Genomic DNA, 27363 nt, shown 5'->3' with positions numbered 1-27363 from the left:
ATCGAGAGAGAGATCGAGAGAGAGATCGAGAGAGAGATCGAGAGAGAGATCGAGAGAGAGATCGAGAGAGAGATCGAGAGAGAGATCGAGAGAGAGATCGAGAGAGAGATCGAGAGAGAGATCGAGAGAGAGATCGAGAGAGAGATCGAGAGAGAGATCGAGAGAGAGATCGAGAGAGAGATCGAGAGAGAGATCGAGAGAGAGATCGAGAGAGAGATCGAGAGAGAGATCGAGAGAGAGATCGAGAGAGAGATCGAGAGAGAGATCGAGAGAGAGATCGAGAGAGAGATCGAGAGAGAAAAAAATTTTAGTCTGCCTGGGCTACATATCTACACTTACCTACATACATAGCTAAACAATATTTAATGTGGCCCAGAGCCATATTACCATAGACATACCATAAGTAATCAATAATTCATGCCGAGAGTTGTAAAAAAAAAACATCATGTATTAAGGGGAGTGACGTAATGTTTTCCCTCTGCCCGGCTACCACACCTCAGATCGATTAATGAAAATGCCTATACATGTATTGACAAAATTAAATTGGACATTTAATGTGCGATAAATGCTTTAAAAATCTGACAAGTTAAAGATTGAGACACTTATGCAACATATGGGAATCTTTATTAAGGAAACGTTTCGCCACAGTGGCTTCATCAGTCCAATACAATCTTGTCCAACCTTTGGACGAAGACCTACTTTGACTAGTGGATAGTACCACTATGACCCCGCCTCTTCCTGCTTCGCTTCACTTTACTACAGTATAAAAGCCATGTCTACGGCCCTATGCTGTACTTTCTACAAGATTGATGGACTGAACACCGACTCCAGGCTGAGGGACTGATTACCTTAAACTCCTCCTCTCCTTACACCCTTCCGATTTGTATTGGACTGATGAAGCCACTGTGTGGCGAAACATTTCCTTAATAAAGATTGCTATATGTTGCGCAAGTTTCTCAATCTTCAGACATTTAATGTGCCCAAGAGTGATTATTGCATAGATGTGCTCATGGAGAATGTAAACAAACCAGGTGGCACGCGCCATATTTGAAAGACCGCTTGCCGTATAGAAAGTTTTGGTCATAATTCGAGATCGCTGTATTAGTGGAATGCCGTAAGGCGAAACGCCAAAAAGCGGGGCCCTACCATATGTACAATTTTTTTTTTTTTTACGCGTCAACTGTTTCCCACCAAGGCAGGGCGACCCTAAAAAAAAAAAAACTTTCATTATCATTCAACACTTTCACCATCACTCGCACACAATCATTGTATTTGCAGAGGCACTCAGATATGACAGTTTAGGCTTCTTATTTTTAGTAAGCTATATGGGAAAGGGTTACCAGCCAATTGCTCCCGGCATTTTAGTCAACTTTTATAGCACGCATGGCTTACGGAGGAAAGATTCTTATTCCACTTCCCCATGGACATGAAAGGAAAATTAATAAGAAAAAGAACTATTAAGAAAAATTCCAAGAAAACTCAGACGAGCACGTATACATAAATATACATGCATGTGTAGTAGTGTGACCTAAGTGTAAGTAGAAGTAGCAAGATGTACCTGAAATCTTGCATGTTTGAGACAGAAAAGAGGCCCCAGCAATCCTATCATGTGAAACAATTACAGGCTTCCATTTTACACTCACTTGGCAGGACAGTAGGACCTCCCTGGGAAGGTGCTGTCTAACTACCAACTACCAACCTACTACTATCTAGTTATGTAGATAACTGCTGAAACTGAACCTAGGCCAAAATATAAACATCCCTTTTCATGAGGTTTTATATACCATCCATGTGAGATTTACTTTGTCACTGGAGCTGTACTTCATCTATTAGTAGCCCAAGCTAAAATTCCTAATTCCAAGAATAAAAATTCTGTAATTAGCACTGACCTGGTGTCCCCGACTGTGCAACCTGAAAGGCCTGACGAGCAACTGGGACTATATCTCTTACACAGGTGACAGATGCACTAAACTTGCAGAGGGGCTTGAAGAGAGACATGTGGTCTATATCTTGCAGAGCTCCACGGCCCTTCAAAATTGTAGCTGTAGCACCACCTGTTGACAGAAAACAGCTACAATGCTCATGTAAAAATCAGTTTATGGTTACAGTATCTAAAGATAATTATTTCTCTAAAATAATGATTCTTAAGTCTTTCTTACCTATAATTAGTACTGGACTTTCAGCCATCTGAGCATTCTTAACAGCTGTGATAGTGTTGGTCAGGCCTGGCCCAGCTGTCACTGCTGCTACTCCTACAGTCCCTGACATGCGTGCCACAGCATCTGCTGCAAATACTGCTGATGCCTGAAATACACACACAATACCTATACAATATATTCGGTACTGCATATCTAAACATCTAACAATATAAATACTAATGTACATACAGTAATCTGTTACAAAGCTCCTTTACATAGCGCAACTTTTTTGTACGTATGATTGAAAAAGGGCATACAAAACTGAATAGCATGTGGAAAGGCCTTCACAGATTGCATTATTCAATTTTGGATGCACTTTTCCAATCGCATTTACAAAAAAATTTATACCATACAGGGAAACTTCATAATTGCTTACCATATATGAATACAAAGATAAAAAGGTAGAGAAAATAAATGTTTACCATTTCTAACACTTATTTCTTCTGTACTGGCAAAAGAAAAATAATTTCACAGTAATTAATAATTGTGTAAGATGGGATGAAGATAAATTATACCAAATCATAATCATAGATGAGCAGATGGATTAAAACCAAACTAACTCAAGGCCTGAAACTATTTTCAAGAGGTCTGAAGGAATGGAGGAAGAATTTTAAACATTTAAACATTTAGTTTCTCTCAAATTTACAACAGATATAATTATAAGGTAGTAGGTTGGTAGACAGCAACCACCCAGGGAAGTACTACCGTCCTGCCAGATGACTGTGAAACAGAAACCTGTAAGCGTTTTGCATGATGGTAGGATTGCTGGTGTCTTTCTGTCTCATAAACACGCTAGATAACAGGGATATCTTGCTACTCCAACTTACACTTTGGTCACACTTCACAGACAGACATGCACATGCATATATATATATATATACATACATCTAGGTTTTTCTCCTTTTTCTAAATAGCTCTTGTTCTTCTTTATTTCTTCTATTGTCCATGGGGAAGTGGAAAAGAATCTTTCCTCCGTAAGCCATGCGTGTCGTATGAGGCGACTAAAATGCCGGGAGCAATGGGCTAGTAACCCCTTCTGTAGACATTTACTAAAAAAGAGAAGAAAAACTTTATAAAACTGGGATGCTTGAATGTGCGTGGATGTAGTGCAGATGACAAGAAACAGACGATTGCTGATGTTATGAATGAAAAGAAGTTGGATGTCCTGGCCCTAAGCAAAACAAAGCTGAAGGGGGTAGGGGAGTTTCGGTGGGGGGAAATAAATGGGATTAAATCTGGAGTATCTGAGAGAGTTAGAGCAAAGGAAGGGGTAGCAGTAATGTTGAATGATCAGTTATGGAAGGAGAAAAGAGAATATGAAAGTGTAAATGCAAGAATTATGTGGATTAAAGTAAAGGTTGGATGCGAGAAATGGGTCATAATAAGCGTGTATGGACCTGGAGAAGAGAGGAATGCAGAGAGAGAGAGAGAGAGAGAGAGAGATTTTGGGAGATGTTAAGTGAATGTATAGGAGCCTTTGAACCAAGTGAGAGTAATTGTGGTAGGGGACCTGAATGCTAAAGTAGGAGAAACTTTTAGAGAGGGTGTGGTAGGTAAGTTTGGGGTGCCAGGTGTAAATGATAATGGGAGCCCTTTGATTGAACTTTGTATAGAAAGGGGTTTAGTTATAGGTAATACATATTTTAAGAAAGAGGATAAATAAGTATACAAGATATGATGTAGGGCGAAATGACAGTAGTTTGTTGGATTATGTATTGGTTGATAAAAGACTGTTGAGTAGACTTCAGGATGTACATGTTTATAGAGGGGCCACAGATATATCAGATAACTTTCTAGTTGTAGCTACACAGAGTAAAAGGTAGATGGGATACAAGGAGAATAGAAGCATCAGGGAAGAGAGAGGTGAAGGTTTATAAACTAAAAGAGGAGGCAGTTAGGGAAAGATATAAACAGCTATTGGAGGATAGATGGGCTAATGAGAGCATAGGCAATGGGGTCGAAGAGGTACGGGGTAGGTTTAAAAATGTATTGTTAGAGTGTTCAGCAGAAGTTTGTGGTTACAGGAAAGTGGGTGCGGGAGGGAAGAGGAGCGATTGGTGGAATGATGATGTAAAGAGTAGTAAGGGAGAAAAAGTTAGCATATGAGAAGTTTTTACAAAGTAGAAGTGATGCAAGGAGGGAAGAGTATATGGAGAAAAAGAGAGGTTAAGAGAGTGGTGAAGCAATGTAAAAAGAGAGCAAATGAGAGAGTGGGTGAGATGTTATCAACAAATTTTGTTGAAAATAAGAAAGTTTTGGAGTGAGATTAACAAGTTAAGGAAGCCTAGAGAACAAATGGATTTGTCAGTTAAAAATAGGAGAGGAGAGTTTTTAAATGGAGAGTTAGAGGTATTGGGAAGATGGAGGGAATATTTTGAGGAATTGTTAAATGTTGATGAAGATAGGGAAGCTGTGATTTCGTGTATAGGGCAAGGAGGAATAACATCTTGTAGGAGTGAGGAAGAGCCAGTTGTGAGTGTGTGGGAAGTTCGTGAGGCAGTAGGTAAAATGAAAGGGGGTAAGGCAGCCGGGATTGATGGGATAAAGATAGAAATGTTAAAAGCAGGTGGGGATATAGTTTTGGAGTGGTTGGTGCAATTATTTAATAAATGTATGGAAGAGGGTAAGGTACCTAGGGATTGGCAGAGAGCATGCATAGTTCCTTTGTATAAAGGCAAAGGGGACAAAAGAGTGCAAAAATTATAGGGGGATAAGTCTGTTGAGTATACCTGGTAAAGTGTATGGTAGAGTTATTATTGAAAGAATTAAAAGTAAGACTGGGAATAGGATAGCAGATGAACAAGGAGGCTTTAGGAAAGGTAGGGGGTGTGTGGACCAGGTGTTTATAGTGAAACATAAGTGAACAGTATTTAGATAAGGCTAAAGGTCTTTGTGGCATCTATGAATTTGGAAAAGGCATATGACAGGGTGGATAGGGGGGCAATGTGGCAGATGTTGCAGGTGTATGGTGTAGGAGGTAGGTTACTGAAAGCAGTGAAGAGTTTTTACGATGATAGTGAGGCTCAAGTTAGAGTACATAGGAAAGAGGGAAATTATTTCCCAGTAAAAGTAGGCCTTAGACAAGGATGTGTGATGTCACCGTGGTTGTTTAATATATTTATAGATGGGGTTGTAAGAGAAGTAAATGCGAGGGTCTAGACAAGAGGCGTGGAGTTAAAAGATAAAGAATCACACAAAGTGGGAGTTGTCACAGTTGCTCTTTGCTGATGACACTGTGCTCTTGGGAGATTCTGAAGAGAAGTTGCAGAGATTGGTGGATGAATTTGGTAGGGTGTGCAAAAGAAGAAAATTAAAAGTGAATACAGGAAAGAGTAAGGTTATGAGGATAACAAAAAGATTAGGTGATGAAAGATTGGATATCAGATTGGAGGGAGAGAGTATGGAGGAGGTGAATGTATTCAGATATTTGGGAGTGGACGTGCCAGCGGATGGGTCTATGAAGGATGAGGTGAATCATAGAATTGATGAGGGGAAAAGGGTGAGTGGTGCACTTAGGAGTCTGTGGAGACAAAGAACTTTGTCCTTGGAGGCAAAGAGGGGAATGTATGAGAGTATAGTTTTACCAACGCTCTTATATGGGTGTGAAGCATGGGTGATGAATGTTGCAGCAAGGAGAAGGCTGGAGGCAGTGGAGATGTCATGTCTGAGGGCAATGTGTGGTGTGAATATAATGCAGAGAATTCGTAGTTTGGAAGTTAGGAGGAGGTGCGGGATTACCAAAACTGTTGTCCAGAGGGCTGAGGAAGGGTTGTTGAGGTGGTTCGGACATGTAGAGAGAATGGAGCAAAACAGAATGACTTCAAGAGTGTATCAGTCTGTAGTGGAAGGAAGGCAGGGTAGGGGTCGGCCTAGGAAAGGTTGGAGAGAGGGGGTAAAGGAGGTTTTGTGTGCGAGGGGCTTGGACTTCCAGCAGGCGTGCGTGAGCGTGTTTGATAGGAGTGAATGGAGACGAATGGTTTTTAATACTTGATGTGCTGTTGGAGTGTGAGCAAAGTAACATTTATGAAGGGGTTCAGGGAAACCGGCAGGCCGGACTTGAGTCCTGGAGATGGGAAGTACAGTGCCTGCACTCTGAAGGAGGGGTGTTAATGTTGCAGTTTAAAAACTGTAGTGTAAAGCACCCTTCTGGCAAGACAGTGATGGAGTGAATGATGGTGAAGTTTTTCTTTTTCGGGCCACCCTGCCTTGGTGGGAATTGGCCAGTGTGATAAAAAAAAAAAAAATAATAATAAACAACTGGCTATTGTGACCATTTCACTTTTTTTCTCTAAACAAACTGGCCGTATCCCACCAAGGCAGGGTGGCCCCAAAAGAAAAACGAAAGTTCCTCTTTTTAAATTTAGTAATTTACACAAGAGAAGGGGTTACTAGCCCCTTGCCCCCAGCATTTTGGTCGCCTCTTACAACATGCATGGCTTACGGAGGAAGAATTCTGTTCCACTTCCCCATGGAGATAAGAGGAAATAAACAAGAATAAGAACTAGAAAGAAAATAGAAAACCCAGAGGGGTGTGTATATATATGCTTGTACATGTACGTGTAGTGTGACCTAAGCGTAAGTAGCAAGACATACCTGAAATCTTACAAGTTTACTAGACAGAAAAAAGGACACCAGCAATCCTACCACCATTTCACTTATAGTACATAAATTGATCACAAAGGAAGGAAAACTATTCAAACCATTCTTCACATTCCACAGTCCAAAATCAGCTGCTCATTATCACCTATAACTGTCAGCAAAGTTAGATGCAAACAGCAGTATCCCCACCATTTAAGCCAAAATATATGCTGGAGTTCTTAGTTGGGCAGGCCTCTTGTTGGAAGAGGGTTATCCTCTTTCCAGAGAAGAAGCCTTTAGGTACAACCAATTCAAACCCCACCACCATGTTAAGGTGACCCAGTATCAGAGAAGAAAATATTAGTAAATCATTAGCTCGTCTCCTCAGTAAATCACTACAAACTGGTACTATGCTAGATAGAATATGTAGGAAATGGCAAATGTGATACTAAGTTACAAAGTGGGAGTTAGGTCCTTAGCTTTACTTACAGATCAATCATCCTAACCTCAATTGTGGGAAAATTAATGAACTCAATAACTGTGGATGAAATTTAAAACCACCCTGAAAGAATTTTGTCAAAGATTCCCACCAGCCTCACAAAATGGGGTTCTGTCCCAACAAATCTGCTACCTCTTACACTAGAGTATTTGAGGCAGTGGACCATGATAAACTGCATGTATATGGGATTCAGTAAAGCTTAATATGATTTTATACTAGACACAGACTAATGAAGGTAGCTGCATACTTCATTAGTTCCATCTTGTATAGCATGTAGCAGATTTTAATCTCGGACGTACTGAAATTAATAACTTAAGAAAAAGAAATTGTTATCAGATATTAAGAAAATAAGTTCTATATAGGACCAGATTGAACAGCACCTCAGTCTTAACCCTTTCAGGGTCCAAGGCCAAAATCTGAAGTGGTGCCCCAGTGTCCAAGAATTTAAAAAAAAAAAAAAAAATTATTTTTTCTTATGAAATGGTAGAGAATCTTTTTGTGAATGTAATAAAACAAAAAGTACGAAATTTGATGGAAAATTGACGAAATTATGCTCTCGTGAATTTTGATGTGTCAGCGATATTTACGAATCGGCGATTTTGCCGACTTTGACTTCTATTTTAGGCCAATTACATTATTCCAGTCAACCAAATTCTTAGCTATTTCACTAGTATCACTTCTATTCTATCGATTGAGCACAAGAAATCGCCAAGTCAACTGTTTCAACTACAAAATAAAGTGGCCGGAAATTGGTAATTTGGCCAATTTAACACAAAGTTCAAAATATTCCAATTTCAAAATAGGGTCCAGAATAAACAATGTAGGTATTCCTGGCACTAAACTAACATTTCCTCTGTTCATCAGTTATGTTTTGAGGCATTACAAATAAATTCCATTTTGATTTTTTATTCACATAATGAATTTTTATTCACACCAAAAAATAGAAGATTTACTGTTATGCAATATTGTAATAATTGTATAAATATCACCACATTTGTGAATTTATATTAGACCCACCAGCTGGCGTGTATTAGACGTGTGAGGTCGTTTGTTTACTCTTGAACATCGGCAAAAATTTAACATTTCCGCCACTTTGAGCTCAGTTTCAAGCCATTTCCAGTGCTAAAACCAATCAAAATTATCTCTATTTCTGTAGTATATCTTCCATACTATCAAATGAGACCAAGAAATCACAAATACAACTATAAAAAACATACGAAAAAACACTGCAAATTCGCTGTTTTAATCGAAAATCACGGTCTCAGTTCTTTTTCTCTCATTATACACAGTGTGCTGCAGGATTTGTTTTATGTGGTGCACACATACCACAGATGTATTCTCTCATATCTAGGCCCAAATTTACCACTCACAGTTTATCAGAGTGAGCTGAGCTCATGACGTAGATCTACGGTTTGGACCCTGAACGTAAAGCCGTAGATCTACGGGACGGACCCTGAAAGGGTTAAAAGATTGTGCAGAAGAATTACACTATTACCTTCAGAAAAAATTTATTTCACTACATGAAGGTAAATTAGCAAGTACATGGAAGATGGCACATACTGTGCCTATATAATGAAAAGGTGACAGGGAAGGTCCTTTAAAATTTAGGCCGGTTTCACTGAAGAGTCATAAAATTATTGGATAAAAAGCATCACAGAAAAGTGGATTAAAAAAATTAGAATAATATTTTAACTGGTAAACAATTTGGATTTCAGTCTTCAAATTCATGTACATTGAATTTGTTAGGGATGTATTTACACTTTTGGAAAGCTTTTGATAAGAGTTACCCATGAAAGACTAATTATAGGAGGAGTTAAAGATAAATTACATTAATGGATGAGAAACTGTATTAGGAAAATAAACAAGATGAAAAATGCCTGCAGAGGGATATGTCACAAGTGGGGTGCCATAAGGTTCTGTACTTGACCCAAATATGCTTCTAAATTAAGGATTTACCAGAAGAAAAACAAAATATATATGAATACAACTGTAGACACTGCAAAAATCTGGATTAAATGAGCACATGGAGTAATGGATAAATAATGGAATTTAAATGTAAATAAATGCCATATAAAACAGGTAACAAGATCAATGCTCCAGGCATATCTGATAATGCACCTTCCACAATAGGCATGGAAACAGGGAAAGGATTCTAGTCCACTTTCTATGGGAAAATTAGAAAAGATTTTCATTAAACTGAAATTTAATAAAAACACAGGAAGGCTGAAATAATTTTATAGTTATAAGTTAATTAGAAGATTTATATGCCATTTTCAATATTCACAAAATGGAAAGGAAGCATACTGTACTAATGAAGCAAACATTTTTTTAATGAACAATGGTACTTGTATTATTAAAGTAGTTTACATGCATTCTGGGATATACTATACCTCCACTCGTATAACAGCTAATAGCAAGAAAATTAAGTTTTGAAAAATCGTGACCAAATTAAGAAATGAAACAGCAACTTATATCTTGGAGTCATCAAAACATGCAACTACACATGAGGTGCCATGAACAAAATGGAAGATGAAACACATGATCAGCAAAAAAATCAATGCAATAGATTCAAGGAGATAGATTACCAAATTAAACATTAAACCAAGCAAACCTTTCTCTACCAGCAACACAATTTGCTCTGCTCCCTTTATGAAAGTATCGTGCACTGTGCATGAAAATACCAACTCCCACATGTTATATAGGCTTTACCTCATGTCGTGTGTCAACAATACGAATTCCAAGTTTTTCAGCTGCAACAAGAATGGGAGAAATATGTCCACCAGGCAATGTGAAAATTTGACGCACACCATGCGACTGTAGAACCTCTGCAACTAATTCTCCTCCATGGCGTTTGCTACTCTTATCAACCTGCAAGCAAAATATTTGTCATTATCTAAATATTTCACAAGGTTTACATACTGTGGGGTAGTAATGGAGCAGTTTAGTCATTTAAATATTAACTATTGCTTCACAAAATAATCAACTGTAAATATCTTTGGTAACCCAACTTTAATTTAACTATATTCACTACACTGGTGCCAGAATATAAACATCAAAAAATAGAGTTAAAGACATATCTTAAACCTACAAATAGTGAAGATAAAAACTGCTCTGATGACCGAGTAATTTCAATCTTCTACATATTAGCAATGTTTATTACATTAACACTAGAGCTCATTAATATCACTGCCAATTTTTTTTTCATATCAGCAAACTTTGAATGTTCACTAAAATTGCTTACTTTTACCAATAATATTTTGTCTAACATAGGTAGTTCTTAAGTCCTCATTGAACTTTGGGGGAAAGGGAGGGAATGCTAACTAAAAGGCAACCAAAACAAGGTACTTTCTTTCAGCAAATGAATTATTTTATCAATGAACCACTTTTCCGTATAGCCTACTAAACAGCGATTATGTATGAGTGATTATGTACGAGTGATTATGTACGAATGAGGTGAAAGTGCTGAATGACGATGAAAGTATTTTCTTTTTTGGGACACCCTGCCTCGGTGGGAGACGGCCAACTTGTAGGTAGGTGGGGGATGGGAGGGGGGGGAAGAGAGAAAGAAAGAAAAAGAGTAGTCAAGAGAAAGCGGATCTCTTTGCCAAACACTTGGCTACCAAAATGCAAGTTCCTGATCCAGCAAGGGACCCTTCTTGGCTAGCTGCAAGAACTGTCAAAACTGTCAGTGGTGACAATAAGGCGGCAGGAGAAGGTGCATTTCCTTCTTGAATCGCTTGACCAAGAAAAGGCTGTGGGCCCAGACAAGCTGAGCCCAAGATTGCTGAGAAGATGTGCAGACCAGCTAGCAGCACCTCTACCTCGCATCTTTCAGCACTGCCTAGTACAGTGTAAATGGTACTCTGTGGAAAGAGGCAAATGTAGTCCCTGTTCACAAAAAGAAGAGCAGAGTAGAAATCAGCAACTACAGACCAGTGTAACTCCTGTCAATCACTGGCAAGCTCCTAGAGACTATAATATCGAGACAAATGAGTTTTTTTGACTACCACTCGCTACTTTGTGACCATCAATATGGCTTCAGGAAAGGCTACTCTGCTGCTGATCTGTTGTTAAACCTCTCCACTAAGTGGCACCAGTCACTGGATGAATCCAAAGTCAGCTGTGTGGTAGCACTGGACATTGCTGGTGCTTTCAACTGGGTGTAGCACCAGGGCCTCTTAGCAAAACCAAGCTCTGGGAACTGCAGGCTCTACACTGTCTCCTCAGTGATTACCCTCATGGTAGATCTCTAAGTGTAGTTCTCAATGGAGCAGAATCATCATGACATCCTATTGGGGCAAAGTTCCACAAGGAAGCATTCAGGGACCATTGTTATGGAATGTCTACTTCAATGACCTTCATCTCATCCCAGAATCCCATGCATATGCAGACAACTGTACACTGGCATTCACTTATCCAAGAGAAGAAATGCCAGCTGCTGTAAGCTACATCAGTCACAGCTAAGAGCTATATCAGCTTGGGGAAATAGATGGCAAGTAACATTTGCACCTGAGAAATGATCTCTAGGCACCATGATGGTAATGCCGGTGCAGTAGTAAGGATGAATGGGAGGGTGTTGGCACCTGGGGAAGAAGTTGATATCCTTGGGGTGAAATTAGACTCCAAACTGACCATGAAGAACCACATTGTAAATCTTGCAAACATGGCAGCCAGGAAGCTTACAGCACATCACCGTATCTTGCATCTGCTTGACAGCAGGGGTTGCACAGTTTTGTACGAGGCACAAGTACGCTCACACCTCGAGTATGCTCCACTTTGTTCACCTGCCCTGCTTCTCATCTGCGACTGCTTGACAGTAGAGAACAGAGCAAGACGTCTAATCTCTTGCCTGGACCAATCCTGGATAGATTGGTCATTTCAGCAGAGCCTTCAACACAGGAGGGATGTGGGTGGCCTTACTGTTATGTACAAGGCCAATATTGTCAAAGTACCACACTTGAATCTACTTCGAGGACAGCGTGAAGCAAGCTTCTATACCACAAGATGGGCAGAAAACAGCAACTTCACTCTGGCCGTACCCTTCTCCAGAACATCACTTCATCTGAGATCATTTATCCCCAGGACGAATAGTATGGAACACATTCGTACAGTATGATGATGTCAGCGAGATAAAGTCAGTTGATCAAATGAAAATGCTGGCCCACAGATAGCTCCAACTTCATCCTGTTCCTTACTTTTATGTCTCATAACAATAAAAATGCTTTCAAATGAGCTGATGTAGGTAACAGCTCTTAGCTTGTCAATAAAGTTAGGAATCCTTAACCTGTAAATAGCTTGGCAATAAACCTAGGGATCTTTAACCTAACTTTGTCAAACCCTGTTTCTTCTGTTGAAACATCTTATTTGAGCAAAGAAGCCAATCAAGGAGTATACATTCTTAGACTAACTCACCCCTTGTTTTGATAAGCCTTCATTCTATCCCACTCGCATGAAAATGCCATGCTAACCCATAATGTATATTTTTCAACATTATTTGTAGGCAAGTAGTGGGTTGGTATACAGCAACCGCCCAGGGAGGTACTACCATTCTGCCAAATGAGTAAAACTGAAGCCTGTAATTGTTTAACATGGTAGGATTTTTTTTTCTCTCAAACATGCAAGTTTTCACGTACATTTTGCTACTTCTACTTGCACTAAAGTTACACTTCTTGCACTTACAAACATATATATATACACACACACACACACACCCCTCTGGGTTTTCTTCTATTTTCTTACCAATTCTTTCTCTTTTTTATTTCCTCTTATCTCCATGGGAAAGTGGAGAAGACTTCTTCCTCTGTAAACTAAGCCATGCATGTCGTAAGAGACAACTAACATGTCGAAAGCAAGGGGGCCACCCTCCCTTAGTGGGATACAACTGGTTTGTTGAAAGAAGAGACTATTTGTAAAGTTTTTAAAATTACTGGTCAGCTCCCACAGATAAGGCATCTTGATTTTAGTAAAGCCTCTCCTCACTTAATAAGATACAGTGGATCCCCAAGTTTCGTAATTAATCCATTCCAGAGAGTCTGCCGAAAAGTGAAATTCATGAATTGTGAAAACATTTTCCCCATAAGAAATAATGTAAATCTAATTAATACGTTGCAGACACCCAAAAGTATTAAGAAAAAATAAATTTTGGGATTAAACAGATTTCCATACGGAAAACAATGAGAAATCAAGTACAGTACGTATAAAACAATAACATCGCACTTTCATTGAAGACTCTTGTTGGTGTATGGAAGACAGGAGGAGGAGAGAGGATCAAGTTACACTATTGTTTGCAAGGGGAATCCCTTTCCATAAAGACTTTAGGTACCCAGTCCTTATCCGGGGTTACTCCCCTCCTCTGTTTTTAACCCCTAAACGGTCCAAACAGATAGACGTTCAAATCCGTAGTGCTCCAAACGTAGATCTACTTTTTTTTTTTTACATATTTTCGAACATAAAAAAACAAATGCAGATAAGTTTTTTTTTTTCACACATTTTCAAATGGGGGGGGAAAAAAAAAATGATCTACATTTTTTTACATACTTTCAAATGTTGAAAAAACGTGTATATATACGTTTGGACCATTTAAGGGTTAATACCACTAGGACCAGCTTGAGTCACTGGATCCCTGTCGCTTAAAAAATTGTTCCAGAGAGCTCTGTTTCCAGCGTCTTTAAAATTTCCCTAAAATAGGACAAAACACTGTCAATGAACATGTCACAGACACGGCCTGCAACAGCTTTGTTAAGGTGATGTTCCTCCACAAATCTTTGCATCCTACTCCACATAGCACAAATCTCCTTAATCACTGAAGGCACCTTCCCTCTCTCTTCCTCCTCCTGTGAAGCAATCTCCTCAGCTGTGCTCTGTTGCTGTTGCAGATGAAGTTCTTGCAGCTCTTCAGTGGTTAACTCTTCACTGGTCCTCCACCAACTCTTCCCCATCCTGGCCACTCGCATCCAATCCCATGGACTTCCCCAAAGCCACAATAGATTCCACAACTGGCATAGGGTTGTCAGGGTCAGGCTCAAACCCTTCAAAATCTTTGACAAGACAATAATCTGGCCACAATTTTCTCCAAGCAGAGTTCAAAGTCCTGGAAGTCACTCCCTGCCAAGCCTTATCTATAAGAGTTATGCAATTGAGGATATTGAAGTGATCTTTCCAGAACTCTCTTAGGGTCAATTCAGTGTCTGAGGTCACATCAAAGCATCTTTGATGCACTGCTTTGGGGTAGAGTTATTTGAGTTTTGAAAAGATCTGCTGGGCCATGGGCTGGATGAGAGTAGTAGTATTAGGGGGGAAAATTCACTGATGAAACTAAACTCCCCCACCATTTGATCATCCAAGTCTGGAGGATGAGCAGGAGCATTGTCCATTACTAGGAGGCACTTGAGTGGCAATTTATTTTCCATGAGGTACTTCTTCACACTCAGGCCAAACACTTCACTGAACCAATCAAGGACAATGTCCCTTGTGACCCACATCACACACAATTTACTCTTGGCAACACTTTCTTGAAAACACTGGGATTTTCAGAGTGATACACCAGTAAAGGCTTCACTCTGAAATCCCCACTAGCATTACCACAGAACAAGAGTGTTAGCCTGTCTTTCAAAGGCTTGTGTCCTGGCAGTGCCCTTTTCCTCCTATGTGATGTAGGTCCTCTTTGGCACTTTCTTCTAAAAGAGGCCTGTTTCGTCACAACTGAACAATTATTGGGGAAGGAATCCTTCATACTACGTAAACCTTGAATTCATGCACGAATTTTTCAGCCACACATTTGTCAGAACTTGTAGCCTTGCCATGCCTTACCACTGTGTATGCCACTACGCTTCTTAAATCTCTCAAACCAACCTTTGCTGGCCTTAAATTCACTAACATCAGCACTCGTTCCAGGCATTTTCTTTACGAGATTGGCATGCAACTGCCTTGCCTTTTCACAAATTATCGACTGCATAACACTATCTCCTGCTAATTGTTTTTGGTTGGTCCACACCAACAAATTCTCTACATCTTCGATTATTTGCGATCTCTTGTGAGCATATCTACCCCTTTTCACAACAACAGCTTCCTTGATTTCCTTTTTCTCCACCACAGTGGAAGTGATGTTTGAATAGGGCTTCCCATACATCCTGGCAAGCTCGGCCACACACACTCCACTTTCATATTTTGCAATTTCTTTAATTTTATCGTGCTTCTCACATTCTTTACCAAAGGGCTGGCACTAGGAGTGTTCTTTGGGCCCATGGTGGCTTATTTAGCAGTTGCAAGCACAAAAAGCCAATGGATTATGATGAAATGTATTGTACGAACACGTGGGGGGTAATGGTTACTCGGCAACAAACAATGCCACACTGACAATGGAGTGTGCAGACACAGACTGTTCAGACACGTACCGTATGACCAACGAATCGCAAAGCAAATCACAAAACGCAAGGCTATATTTTGACGAAAAGTTGCCGCAAGGCAAAATTCACAAAATGCAGGAATCACAAAACTCAGGAGGTCCACTGTACTCTTTTACCGACAACTCTGACTTATGACAGGCTCTGACCAGCATGCATACCTAAATAATGTATATTAAGAGCTGATTTCCTCTATTCTGTTTATTACAATATAGTACAGTAAACTACTGAATAAACATTTAAAAAAATACCAGAAATGTTATACATAAATGGTGCAAAGGTGACATTAAAACAATATTAACCCGTAAATGGTCCAAACGTATATATACGTTTTTTCAACATTTGAAAGTAAATGTAAAAGTAATTTTTTTTTTTTTTGTTATACAGTGGACCCCCGGTTAACGATATTTTTTCATTCCAGAAGTATGTTCAGGTGCCAGTACTAACCGTATTTGTTCCCATAAGGAATATTGTGAAGTAGATTAGTCCATTTCAGACCCCCAAACATACACGTACAAACGCACTTACATAAATACACTTACATAATTGGTCGCATTGGGAGGTGATCATTAAGCGAGGGTCCACTGTATTTGAAAATATGTAAAAAAAAGTAGATCTACTTTTGGAGCACTACACGTGAACATAGATCTGCCTGGACCGTTTATGGGTTAAAAGATGGATGACTACCATTATAGTATGCTCCTCACCTAGCGATGATTTAGTTTACAGACGTAGTTTTAGGAATGGAACTCCGTCGTCAAGTGAGGAGAGGCTGTGCTGTACTGTACTATAAACGGGGCTTAATGAGAAAACCAGACTGCTTAACAAACTTTCATATCAGAAATTTTTTTATTGACACATCAGCCATTTCCCACCAAGGCAGAGTGGTGCGAAAAAGAAAAACTTTCATCATTCATTCCATCACTGTCTTGCCAAAGGCATGCTAACACTACAGTTATAAAACTGCAAAATTAGCACCCCTCCTTCAGAGTGCTGGCACTGTACTTCCCATCTCCAGGAATCAAGTCCAGCCTGCCGGTTTCCCCAAATCCCTTCATAAATGTTACCTTGCCTACACTCCAACAGCACATGTCCTAAAAACCATTCGTCTCCATTTACTCCTGTCAAACACGCTCGTGCACGCTTGCTGGAAGTCCAAGCCACTCGCACACAAAACCCCCTTTACCCCCTCCCTCCAACCCTTCCTACGCCGACCCCTACCCTGCCTTCCCTCCACTACAGATTTACATGCTCTCGAAGTCATTCTATTTTGTTCCATCCTCTCTACATGTCCAAACCAACTCAATAACCCTTCCTCAGCCCTCTGGATAATAGTTTTGGTAATCCCACACATACTCCTAATCTCCAAACTATGGATTCTCTGCATTATATCCACACCACACATTGCCCTCAGCCATGACATCTCCACTGCCTCCAGCTGTCTCCTTGTTGCAACATTCACAACCCATGCCTCACACCCATACAAGAGCATTGGTATAACTATACTCTCATACATTCCCCTCTTTGCTTTCATGGATAAAGTTCTTCATCTCCACAGACTCCTCAGTGCACCACTCACCTTTTTCCCCGCTTCAATTCTGTGATTCACTTCATCCTTTATAGACCCATCTGCTGACACATCCACTCCCAAATATCTGAACACATTCACCTCCTCCGTACTCTCTCCCTCCAATCTGATATCCAATCTTCAGTTACGTAATTTTTTTTTTGTTATCCTCGTCACCTTACTCTTCCCTATATTCACTTTTAACTTTTTGTAAAAGGAAGTTAAAAGTGAATATCATGAATTTGTTTCTAATACCTTTGTTAAGCAAGAATAATCTGTCAAAGAAATGTATTATATTCTAAAAATTCTTTTGTGCCAGTGAATTACCAAACTTTTTAAAGATCTCCAAAAGCATAATGTAATTTGCATGGCTTGCATTCTAATATCCATGTCCAAAGTGAATAATAATAAATTGTACTTCAAAATCATTTAACCTTTCCATTAAAATTATAGTATGCAATTTTATCATAAGGGTCCGACTAATTTTTTTTTGTTACAGTACAGTGGTCCCTCGATAATCGTCGGGCTCGATAGTCGTCCTTTTCGGAAATAGTCACGTTATTTTTGTCCAAACATTGGCTCGCAAATGGTTGGTTGACTCGCTAATTGCCATTCGTCCTGGACACGTACTCACGGCACTGAGTCGCCTCTGCCTCCCTTCCCAGCCAGTGTGCCATTGTTTACCAGTGAGCGACGGTCCCCTCACTTGTTCATACGAAATATTTCACAATATTCCATTCATTTTAGTGCTTGCCAGTGCTAAATAAGCTACCATGGCTCCAAAGAAAGCTCCTAGTGCCAAGCCTTTGGTAAAGAAGGCAAGAAATACGATTGACTAAGAAAAACATCATTGAACAATATGCAAGTGGCGCACGTGTGGCCGAACTGGCCAGGATGTATAACAAACCCCCATACAACCATATCTTCCATCATGGCAAAGAAAAAGGAAATCAAGGAAGCTGTTGCTGCTTGGAGAAAATTGTGGCCAGAGTGTGTCCACAAGAGGGATTTTGAAGGGTTTATGGCTGACCATGATGAGCCTATGTCAGTTGTGAAATCTATTGTGGCATTGGGGAGTTCCATGGGGTTGGATGCGAGTTTGGAGGATGTGGAAGAGTTGGTGGAGGACCACAATGAAGAGCTAACTACCAAGGAGCTGCAAGAGCTTCAGCAGGAACAGCAACAGATCGCAGCTCAGAATCTTGCTGCAGAGGAGGAAGAGAGATGGAAGAAGGTGCCTTCTTCAGAAATTAAGATTTTTGAAATGTGGGGTAAGATGGAAAGATTTATGGAGAAACATCACCCTGAGAAGAATGATGCAAGCCATATTGGCAACTTGTACAGTGACAGAGTCTTGGCCCATTTTAGGCAAGTTTTAAAGAGACGCCAGAAACAGAGCACTCTGGACACTTTTTGCGAGACAGGACTCCAGTGACTCAAGCTGGTCCTAGTGGCATTGAGAAACAGAAGAGGAGTAACCCCAGAAAAGTACTTGGTACCCGAGGTGTTGATGGAAGGGGATTCCCCTTCCAAACAGTAATCCAATCTCTCCTCCTCCAGTCTTCCATACACTAAGAAGAATCGCCAATAAAGGCAAGTGTTATGCTGTTAATGTTTCATTCATCATGTCCCATTGTATTGTTTATGTACTACATCTATATTTCATGTAAAAAAATTTTTTGTTTTAATGCTTCTGGGTGTCAGGAACGGATTAATTGTACTATTTACATTACTTCTTATGGGGAAAATCGATTCGAAAATAGTCTATTTCGATAATAGTCGCACTTCCAGGAACGGATTAATGACTATAAACGAGGGACCACTGTACATGAAAAAACTCTAACATTTTCTCATGATCAGCAATACAGCAAATTATACCAACCTTGTGCAACCAAATATATGGAAGATGAAACCTGGATAAGGTCTTCCCTATAGCCAAACCAATGAGGGTTGTGGAAGCAAACAGAGTAAACAGTGGTAATAAGCTGTCATCCATCTTGTACACTGCAAGACTGCCTTATTCATCCTAAATAAAAATTAGTTTATTTAAAACAAAATTTATAAACTGATAAATAATTAGGTAAAATAGTTTAACTTTAATCCTGCAATAGAAAGGTTTGAGTAATTTCTAGTCTTACTGAATTACTGTTTTCACATGTCAGTCTAACTACCATAGGTGCTTTTATGTATATACTATACATAATTAAAATAAAATCTAGATGGTGATAAATTATGTGTCACATATCTGACCACAGTGAGGCTGGGCCAACCTCACTGAAGAGACTGCCTGTACAACAGTAACCAATTACAATTTTTTTAAATTAGTTAGCCAACAAAATCATACCATAGATAAACTATCACATTTTAACCAATGAAATCTTAACATGATTGTAAACAAACCACAGAAGAGGTAGGGTTTGAACTGATGGTGAGCAAGTCGAAACTCCAGGCCAGTGCATAAGCCACTTGGCCAGCTGGCTATAATAAGATTTATCCAACTAAATGTATTGAAGCCAGCTGGCCAAGTGGCTTACATCCTGCCCTGGAGTTTTAACTCGCTCTGGGTTCAAACTTCACCCATTCCATGGTTTAACACATCTTAATTAACTAGAAAATTCTCATGTCTAATCACATTTCTTTAAATGCATATCAAATTAATTTTTTTAATGATTACATTAAAATCCTCTCAGTAATGGACTTGGGCAATTTAAGATCAAAAACTTATTGGATAAATACATATTGGAAGTATCAGACTAAACAGGGGGGAAAGGAGTAATTCCAGATTTTGTCTGTAGGAATAGCATTCAGACGTCTTCTGAAGCATCAGACCAAGTTAGACCATTTTAATGTTTGTCTGCCAGGCCAAAGCTGCCACATCCAGGACCTGTCCGATTTCGCCATTTCTTGAGCTGTAGGGTACCCATGTTAGTTTACTGTTTGTGCTCACTCATGTATAACATCATTTAGTATCCAATTTTTCCCTAGATTTAGTGCTTTTTGTGACTAACAAATTAAATGTAGTTAACAATGGTTTCTAAAGCAGGTGGTGATGCCAAGATGGAATGTGTAGTTCTCAGTGCTGAGCAGAAACTTTAATAAATAAAACTAAGCTTAAGCCCACAAGTGTCATACAGTTGAACTAATAAAAAATGTTGAGTGATATCTCAGTGGCACAAATATTTGAGGAATATGTTAAGAAACAATGTTTGATAGCCATAACAACCATCTACATTTTCAATAGCAGAGCTTCAAAGCTCCTCTGATTAAAGGTTATTCCAAGTTGCCACTATCATTCATGCCAGTTGACACCATCTCTCCACCAGGTAACAAAGTAAAATTACTGCAAATTACAGATAACCTGCTGTACAAGTAGGGCCTGCCTGTACACTGTTAGAAACTAAATTTGTAATAAACTGATAGTATAATCTATGCCTAGGATATGTATTACAGTAACTGTCTTGACCAAAGTTTCTTATGTAGCTCAAAGAGGTATTCCTTTGCTCACTGTTACAGCACTCAGATCATAACTGAGAAAACTCAACTTCTAATCAGGGGCAATGTGAGAGACAGTCTCCCAGCAGCTACTGCCCATGTTCACCAAGCAGTAAGTAGATACAGTGGACCCCCGCTTAACGATCACCTTCCAATGCGACCAATTATGTAAGTGTATTTATGTAAGTGCGTTTGTACGTGTATATTTGGGGGTCTGAAATGGACTAATCTACTTCACAATATTCCTTATGGGAACAAATTCGGTCAGTACTGGCACCTGAACATACTTCTGGAATGAAAAAATATCATTAACCGGGGGTCCACTGTACTTGTGAGTAGGAGTTGTGGATTGCATCCAAGGGAGAGTACCCAAGAATCCCACTGTAAATAATCCACTGCTTGGCTTTATAAAACAAAACAAATTTTATTTCTTTGCAAGATTACACAGATGAAATTACAATAATGAGTTACAGTGCAAAGAGCCACTATCATGCCTAGTCATTATGGGCAGACTTAATTTAATGGCTTACAGACTACTTAATGCTAAAGAAATTGATCACATTTTAACTTGTACATTTTTTTTTGTTTATAGCAGAGTATAATTTTACTTTAATTACAATAGTTTCAATAATGAATATTGAAATTATATTATGGAAATACGTATAACATTGCAAGTTGTTGAAAGTAGTTTACAGTATGAGAATGCTATAATTGGGTGTAAGGCAGTATCATTTTGGGTAGATATTTATACTAGCAGTAATGTTAAATGATCAGTTATGGAAGGAGAAAAGAGAATATGAATGTGTAAATTCAAGAATTATGTGGATTAAAGTAAAGGTTGGATGCGAGAAGTGGGTCATAATAAGCGTGTATGCACCTGGAGAAGAGAGGAATGCAGAGGAGAGAGAGAGATTTTGGGAGATGTTAAGTGAATGTATAGGAGCCTTTGAACCAAGTGAGAGAGTAATTGTGGTAGGGGACTTGAATGCTAAAGTAGGAGAAACTTTTAGAGAGGGTGTGGTAGGTAAGTTTGGGGTGCCAGGTGTAAATGATAATGGGAGCCCTTTGATTGAACTTTGTATAGAAAGGGGTTTAGTTATAGGTAATACATATTTTAAGAAAAAGAGGATAAATAAGTATACACGATATGATGTAGGGCGAAATGACAGTAGTTTGTTGGATTATGTATTGGTAGATAAAAGACTGTTGAGTAGACTTCAGGATGTACATGTTTATAGAGGGGCCACAGATATATCAGATCACTTTCTAGTTGTAGCTACACTGAGAGTAAAAGATAGATGGGATACAAGGAGAATAGAAGCATCAGGGAAGAGAGAGGTGAAGGTTTATAAACTAAAAGAGGAGGCAGTTAGGGTAAGATATAAACAGCTATTGGAGGATAGATGGGCTAATGAGAGCATAGGCAATGGGGTCGAAGAGGTATGGGGTAGGTTTAAAAATGTAGTGTTAGAGTGTTCAGCAGAAGTTTGTGGTTACAGGAAAGTGGGTGCAGGAGGGAAGAGGAGCGATTGGTGGAATGATGATGTAAAGAGAGTAGTAAGGGAGAAAAAGTTAGCATATGAGAAGTTTTTACAAAGTAGAAGTGATGCAAGGAGGGAAGAGTATATGGAGAAAAAGAGAGAGGTTAAGAGAGTGGTGAAGCAATGTAAAAAGAGAGCAAATGAGAGAGTGGGTGAGATGTTATCAACAAATTTTGTTGAAAATAAGAAAAAGTTTTGGAGTGAGATTAACAAGTTAAGAAAGCCTAGAGAACAAATGGATTTGTCAGTTAAAAATAGGAGAGGAGAGTTATTAAATGGAGAGTTAGAGGTATTGGGAAGATGGAAGGAATATTTTGAGGAATTGTTAAATGTTGATGAAGATAGGGAAGCTGTGATTTCGTGTATAGGGCAAGGAGGAATAACATCTTGTAGGAGTGAGGAAGAGCCAGTTGTGAGTGTGGGGGAAGTTCGTGAGGCAGTAGGTAAAATGAAAGGGGGTAAAGCAGCCGGGATTGATGGGATAAAGATAGAAATGTTAAAAGCAGGTGGGGATATAGTTTTGGAGTGGTTGGTGCAATTGTTTAATAAATGTATGGAAGAGGGTAAGGTACCTAGGGATTGGCAGAGAGCATGCATAGTTCCTTTGTATAAAGGCAAAGGGGATAAAAGAGAGTGCAAAAATTATAGGGGGATAAGTCTGTTGAGTGTACCTGGTAAAGTGTATGGTAGAGTTATAATTGAAAGAATTAAGAGTAAGACGGAGAATAGGATAGCAGATGAACAAGGAGGCTTTAGGAAAGGTAGGGGGTGTGTGGACCAGGTGTTTACAGTGAAACATATAAGTGAACAGTATTTAGATAAGGCTAAAGAGGTCTTTGTGGCATTTATGGATTTGGAAAAGGCGTATGACAGGGTGGATAGGGGGGCAATGTGGCAGATGTTGCAAGTGTATGGTGTAGGAGGTAGGTTACTGAAAGCAGTGAAGAGTTTTTACGAGGATAGTGAGGCTCAAGTTAGAGTATGTAGGAAAGAGGGAAATTTTTTCCCAGTAAAAGTAGGCCTTAGACAAGGATGTGTGATGTCACCGTGGTTGTTTAATATATTTATAGATGGGGTTGTAAGAGAAGTAAATGCGAGGGTCTTGGCAAGAGGCGTGGAGTTAAAAGATAAAGAATCACACACAAAGTGGGAGTTGTCACAGCTGCTCTTTGCTGATGACACTGTGCTCTTGGGAGATTCTGAAGAGAAGTTGCAGAGATTGGTGGATGAATTTGGTAGGGTGTGCAAAAGAAGAAAATTAAAGGTGAATACAGGAAAGAGTAAGGTTATGAGGATAACAAAAAGATTAGGTGATGAAAGATTGAATATCAGATTGGAGGGAGAGAGTATGGAGGAGGTGAACGTATTCAGATATTTGGGAGTGGACGTGTCAGCGGATGGGTCTATGAAAGATGAGGTGAATCATAGAATTGATGAGGGAAAAAGAGTGAGTGGTGCACTTAGGAGTCTGTGGAGACAAAGAACTTTGTCCTTGGAGGCAAAGAGGGGAATGTATGAGAGTATAGTTTTACCAACGCTCTTATATGGGTGTGAAGCGTGGGTGATGAATGTTGCAGCGAGGAGAAGGCTGGAGGCAGTGGAGATGTCATGTCTGAGGGCAATGTGTGGTGTGAATATAATGCAGAGAATTCGTAGTTTGGAAGTTAGGAGGAGGTGCGGGATTACCAAAACTGTTGTCCAGAGGGCTGAGGAAGGGTTGTTGAGGTGGTTCGGACATGTAGAGAGAATGGAGCGAAACAGAATGACTTCAAGAGTGTATCAGTCTGTAGTGGAAGGAAGGCGGGGTAGGGGTCGGCCTAGGAAGGGTTGGAGGGAGGGGGTAAAGGAGGTTTTGTGTGCGAGGGGCTTGGACTTCCAGCAGGCATGCTTGAGCGTGTTTGATAGGAGTGAATGGAGACAAATGGTTTTTAATACTTGACGTGCTGTTGGAGTGTGAGCAAAGTAACATTTATGAAGGGATTCAGGGAAACCGGCAGGCCGGACTTGAGTCCTGGAGATGGGAAGTACAGTGCCTGCACTCTGAAGGAGGGGTGTTAATGTTGCAGTTTAAAAACTGTAGTGTAAAGCACCCTTCTGGCAAGACAGTGATGGAGTGAATGATGGTGAAAGTTTTTCTTTTTCGGGCCACCCTGCCTTGGTGGGAATCGGCCGGTGTGATAATAAAAAAAAAAAAAAAAAAAAAAAAAAAAAAAAAAAAAAAAAAAAAAAAAAAAAAATTTATACTACAATGTAGTATTAATAATGTATGAACTTTGGGCATCTAGATTTGAAGTTTTAAGATTTAGGAATCATTTATTAACCCATTGGTGTAAGTAATTAAAAACTTTCATCTTTCAAGTGAATTAGGTAAAAGTATTACTGTAAATTTTGTAACCCACATGTAGATAAACATACATAGCTATTAACAGAAATGTACAGCTTTCCTAGGTTAAGTCATCAAAGCATGCACTTTTGTACGATACAAATATGAATATAAATTACTACCGTTTGTACTAAAATTGCGTCAAGGATGATACACTGTACACAAAATCTAAAGGAGACAAAACAAATATCGTGCTGACAATAAATAGTTCCGAGGACACTGGGGTTGTCCTCAAATTATTTTTTTTATACTGTATCTACATTCTACAATCACTAAGCAATGTAACATGATTCTCACACGAATACAAATACATTTATACCAGGCTGATAAAGTTTTAAGACGAGAACTTAACTTAGAAGCAAGAACTTTGGGTAGCTTAAGTAACAGGGCTTTCTTTGTACCCATCAACACTTTATATGCATTTACACGTTATAACCTCTGCAAAGAAATAAAATTTAATTTGAACTGGGTGTGGTTTGATATGAGTTAGACCTAACTAGTATGGGCAAATAAGCTTACTGTAGTGCTCCACTGTTATTCTTTTAAACTGTAGCAAGAGGTTGCAATTCACCTGCACACTTAAAATCATTTAAGATTCATTCTTCAAATTAGGGAATAAAAAAAACTCGGTACATATACACCAAGACACAGATCTTTTGCTAACATACTCGCATTACAATGTCCCTTGTATATTTCAGCAAGACACTATTCATAAGATGTAACAGTGCAAGTACTCGAAGGTACAATTCTCGATGATGTGCATCTATAAGTACATTATGTTTTTAAAATTCAGTATGGAGTCTACATGACACTGTCTTTCTACTATAAGAATGTTGGGACTGTCTTCAACACATGTACAGCAGTGTAAAGACAGTGTCCTCACCAACATGGGTACAGCAGTGTAGAGTATGTGGTGTGCTCACCAACACAGGTACAATTGTGTAGTGACAGATGTGATCAACACAGGTACAGCAGTGTAGATGTAGACGGGTGTTGTCACCTACACATGCACAGCAGTGTCATGTACTCGCCACAGATACAGCAGTGTAGAGAGGTGGTCACTAACACAGGTACAGCAGTGTAGAGAGGTAGTCACTAACACAGGTACAGCAGTGTAGAGAGGTGGTCACTAACACAGGTACAGCAGTGTAGAGAGGTGGTCACTAACACAGGTACAGCAGTGTAGAGAGGTGGTCACTAACAGCTATAGCAGTGTCATGTGCTATCACATGTGTAGCAATCATGTGCTCACCAACACAGGTACAGCAGTGCAGACAGGTGTGCTCACCAACACAGCTACAGCAATAAAGAAACAAGTGTGGTCACCAACACAGCTACAACAGTAGTGATAACAAGCACTCCTGGCCAGTACAAAGGTTGTTGTCAGATAGTTTAATAATATCACTCATCACTCAGCTGTCTCCAGCTCTCACTTCTATATTATACACTTCAATCATTGCTCAATATTTGACTCACTATAGCAAAGTAATAATAATAAAAAATTATAATAAGTTATGGTAAACTAAGCGACCATAAAAAATATGCGAATCTAGACAATTATAACTTGTTAAAACCACTTTTTTTAGTATATTCAGGTCCAGATCTCAATTCAGTATACAATACTTCATTACCATTGTAACTTACCTAACAAACAAAGAAGTTGGGTGTAGTCCCTGGGCCTATTACATGCCTCTTAATTCTTTGACTACCGGGTATGTGTATGTAGTGCGTAGTACACATCAAGATAGATTAATTCACAAGTTTAAATTATGAAATCGTCTTATATATTAACTTACGCAGAAAATAGCCTAGAATAACCCAATAAAGTCAAAAACTCTAACTTATTTCAATCCGGGTTATGGTCAACAGTAGCACCCGGGGCCGGGAACTGTGATCAGATCCCTGCAACCACAAATAGGCGAGTATACACACACACACACACACACGGGGCCAGGAGCTAAGACTCGACCTCTGCAACCACAAATAGGTGAGTACACACACACACAGGAAGTATTTACAGTGGAGGCTGAAGGGACAACGGGAAGACAAAACAGTGGCGTACAGCAACAAGGGATATACCAACCAGTTTTGGATGAATTACACACAGCTGAGGAGGTGGAGAAGCTCCTAAGTGACCTTGATACCTCAAAGGCGGTGGGACCGGACAACATCTCTCCGTGGGTCCTTAGACAGGGAGCAGGGACACTACGTGTTCCACTAACCAAAATCTTCAACGCTTCCCTTGAAACTGGGCAACTACCTGAAGTATGGAAGAAGGCAAATGTAGTCCCCATCTTTAAGAAGGGAGACAGAAATGAAGCACTAAATTATAGACCAGTGTCACTGACATGTATAGTATGCAAAGTCTTGGAAAAGATTATCAGGAGGGAGGCCAAGCCCATGATGACACTCTTCAGGTCACTTGTTCTATCTAGGCTGGAATATTGCTGCACTCTAACAGCACCTTTCAAGGCAGGTGAAATTGCCGACCTAGAAAATGTACAGAGAACTTTCACAGCGCGCATAACGGAGATAAAACACCTCAATTATTGGGAGCGCTTGAGGTTTCTAAACCTGTATTCCCTGGAACGCAGGAGGGAGAGATACATGATTATATACACCTGGAAAATCCTAGAGGGACTAGTACCGAACTTGCACACGAAAATCACTCACTACGAAAGCAAAAGACTTGGCAGACGATGC

General features: G+C 39.6%; 1 protein-coding gene across 3 annotated transcripts in view; it reads right to left on the bottom strand.

Moving 5' to 3' along the window:
* Window positions 1-26325, bottom strand: part of LOC128693038 (2-hydroxyacyl-CoA lyase 2) — an 89927-nt gene extending 63602 nt beyond the window's left edge. The window contains exons 1-5 of one of the 3 annotated variants that reach the window (XM_053782533.2): window positions 26305-26325; window positions 19127-19270; window positions 9985-10143; window positions 2160-2304; window positions 1890-2054 (exon numbers count right to left, since the gene is read on the bottom strand). In XM_053782533.2, the coding sequence (XP_053638508.2) occupies window positions 1890-2054; window positions 2160-2304; window positions 9985-10143; window positions 19127-19240 (583 nt within the window). In that variant the 5' untranslated portion in view covers window positions 19241-19270; window positions 26305-26325. Of the gene's footprint in view, window positions 1-1889; window positions 2055-2159; window positions 2305-9984; window positions 10144-19126; window positions 19271-25760; window positions 25781-25912; window positions 26065-26304 lie in introns of those variants that run through there. The other 2 variants (XM_053782529.2, XM_070092149.1) reach the window with 2 other exon arrangements.
* Window positions 26326-27363: the final 1038 nt, after the last annotated feature.

This window comes from Cherax quadricarinatus, chromosome 38, assembly GCF_038502225.1.
Source record: "Cherax quadricarinatus isolate ZL_2023a chromosome 38, ASM3850222v1, whole genome shotgun sequence".
Classification (NCBI taxonomy): Eukaryota; Metazoa; Arthropoda; class Malacostraca; order Decapoda; family Parastacidae; genus Cherax; species Cherax quadricarinatus.
This window is presented reverse-complemented; position numbering and strand designations above follow the sequence as displayed.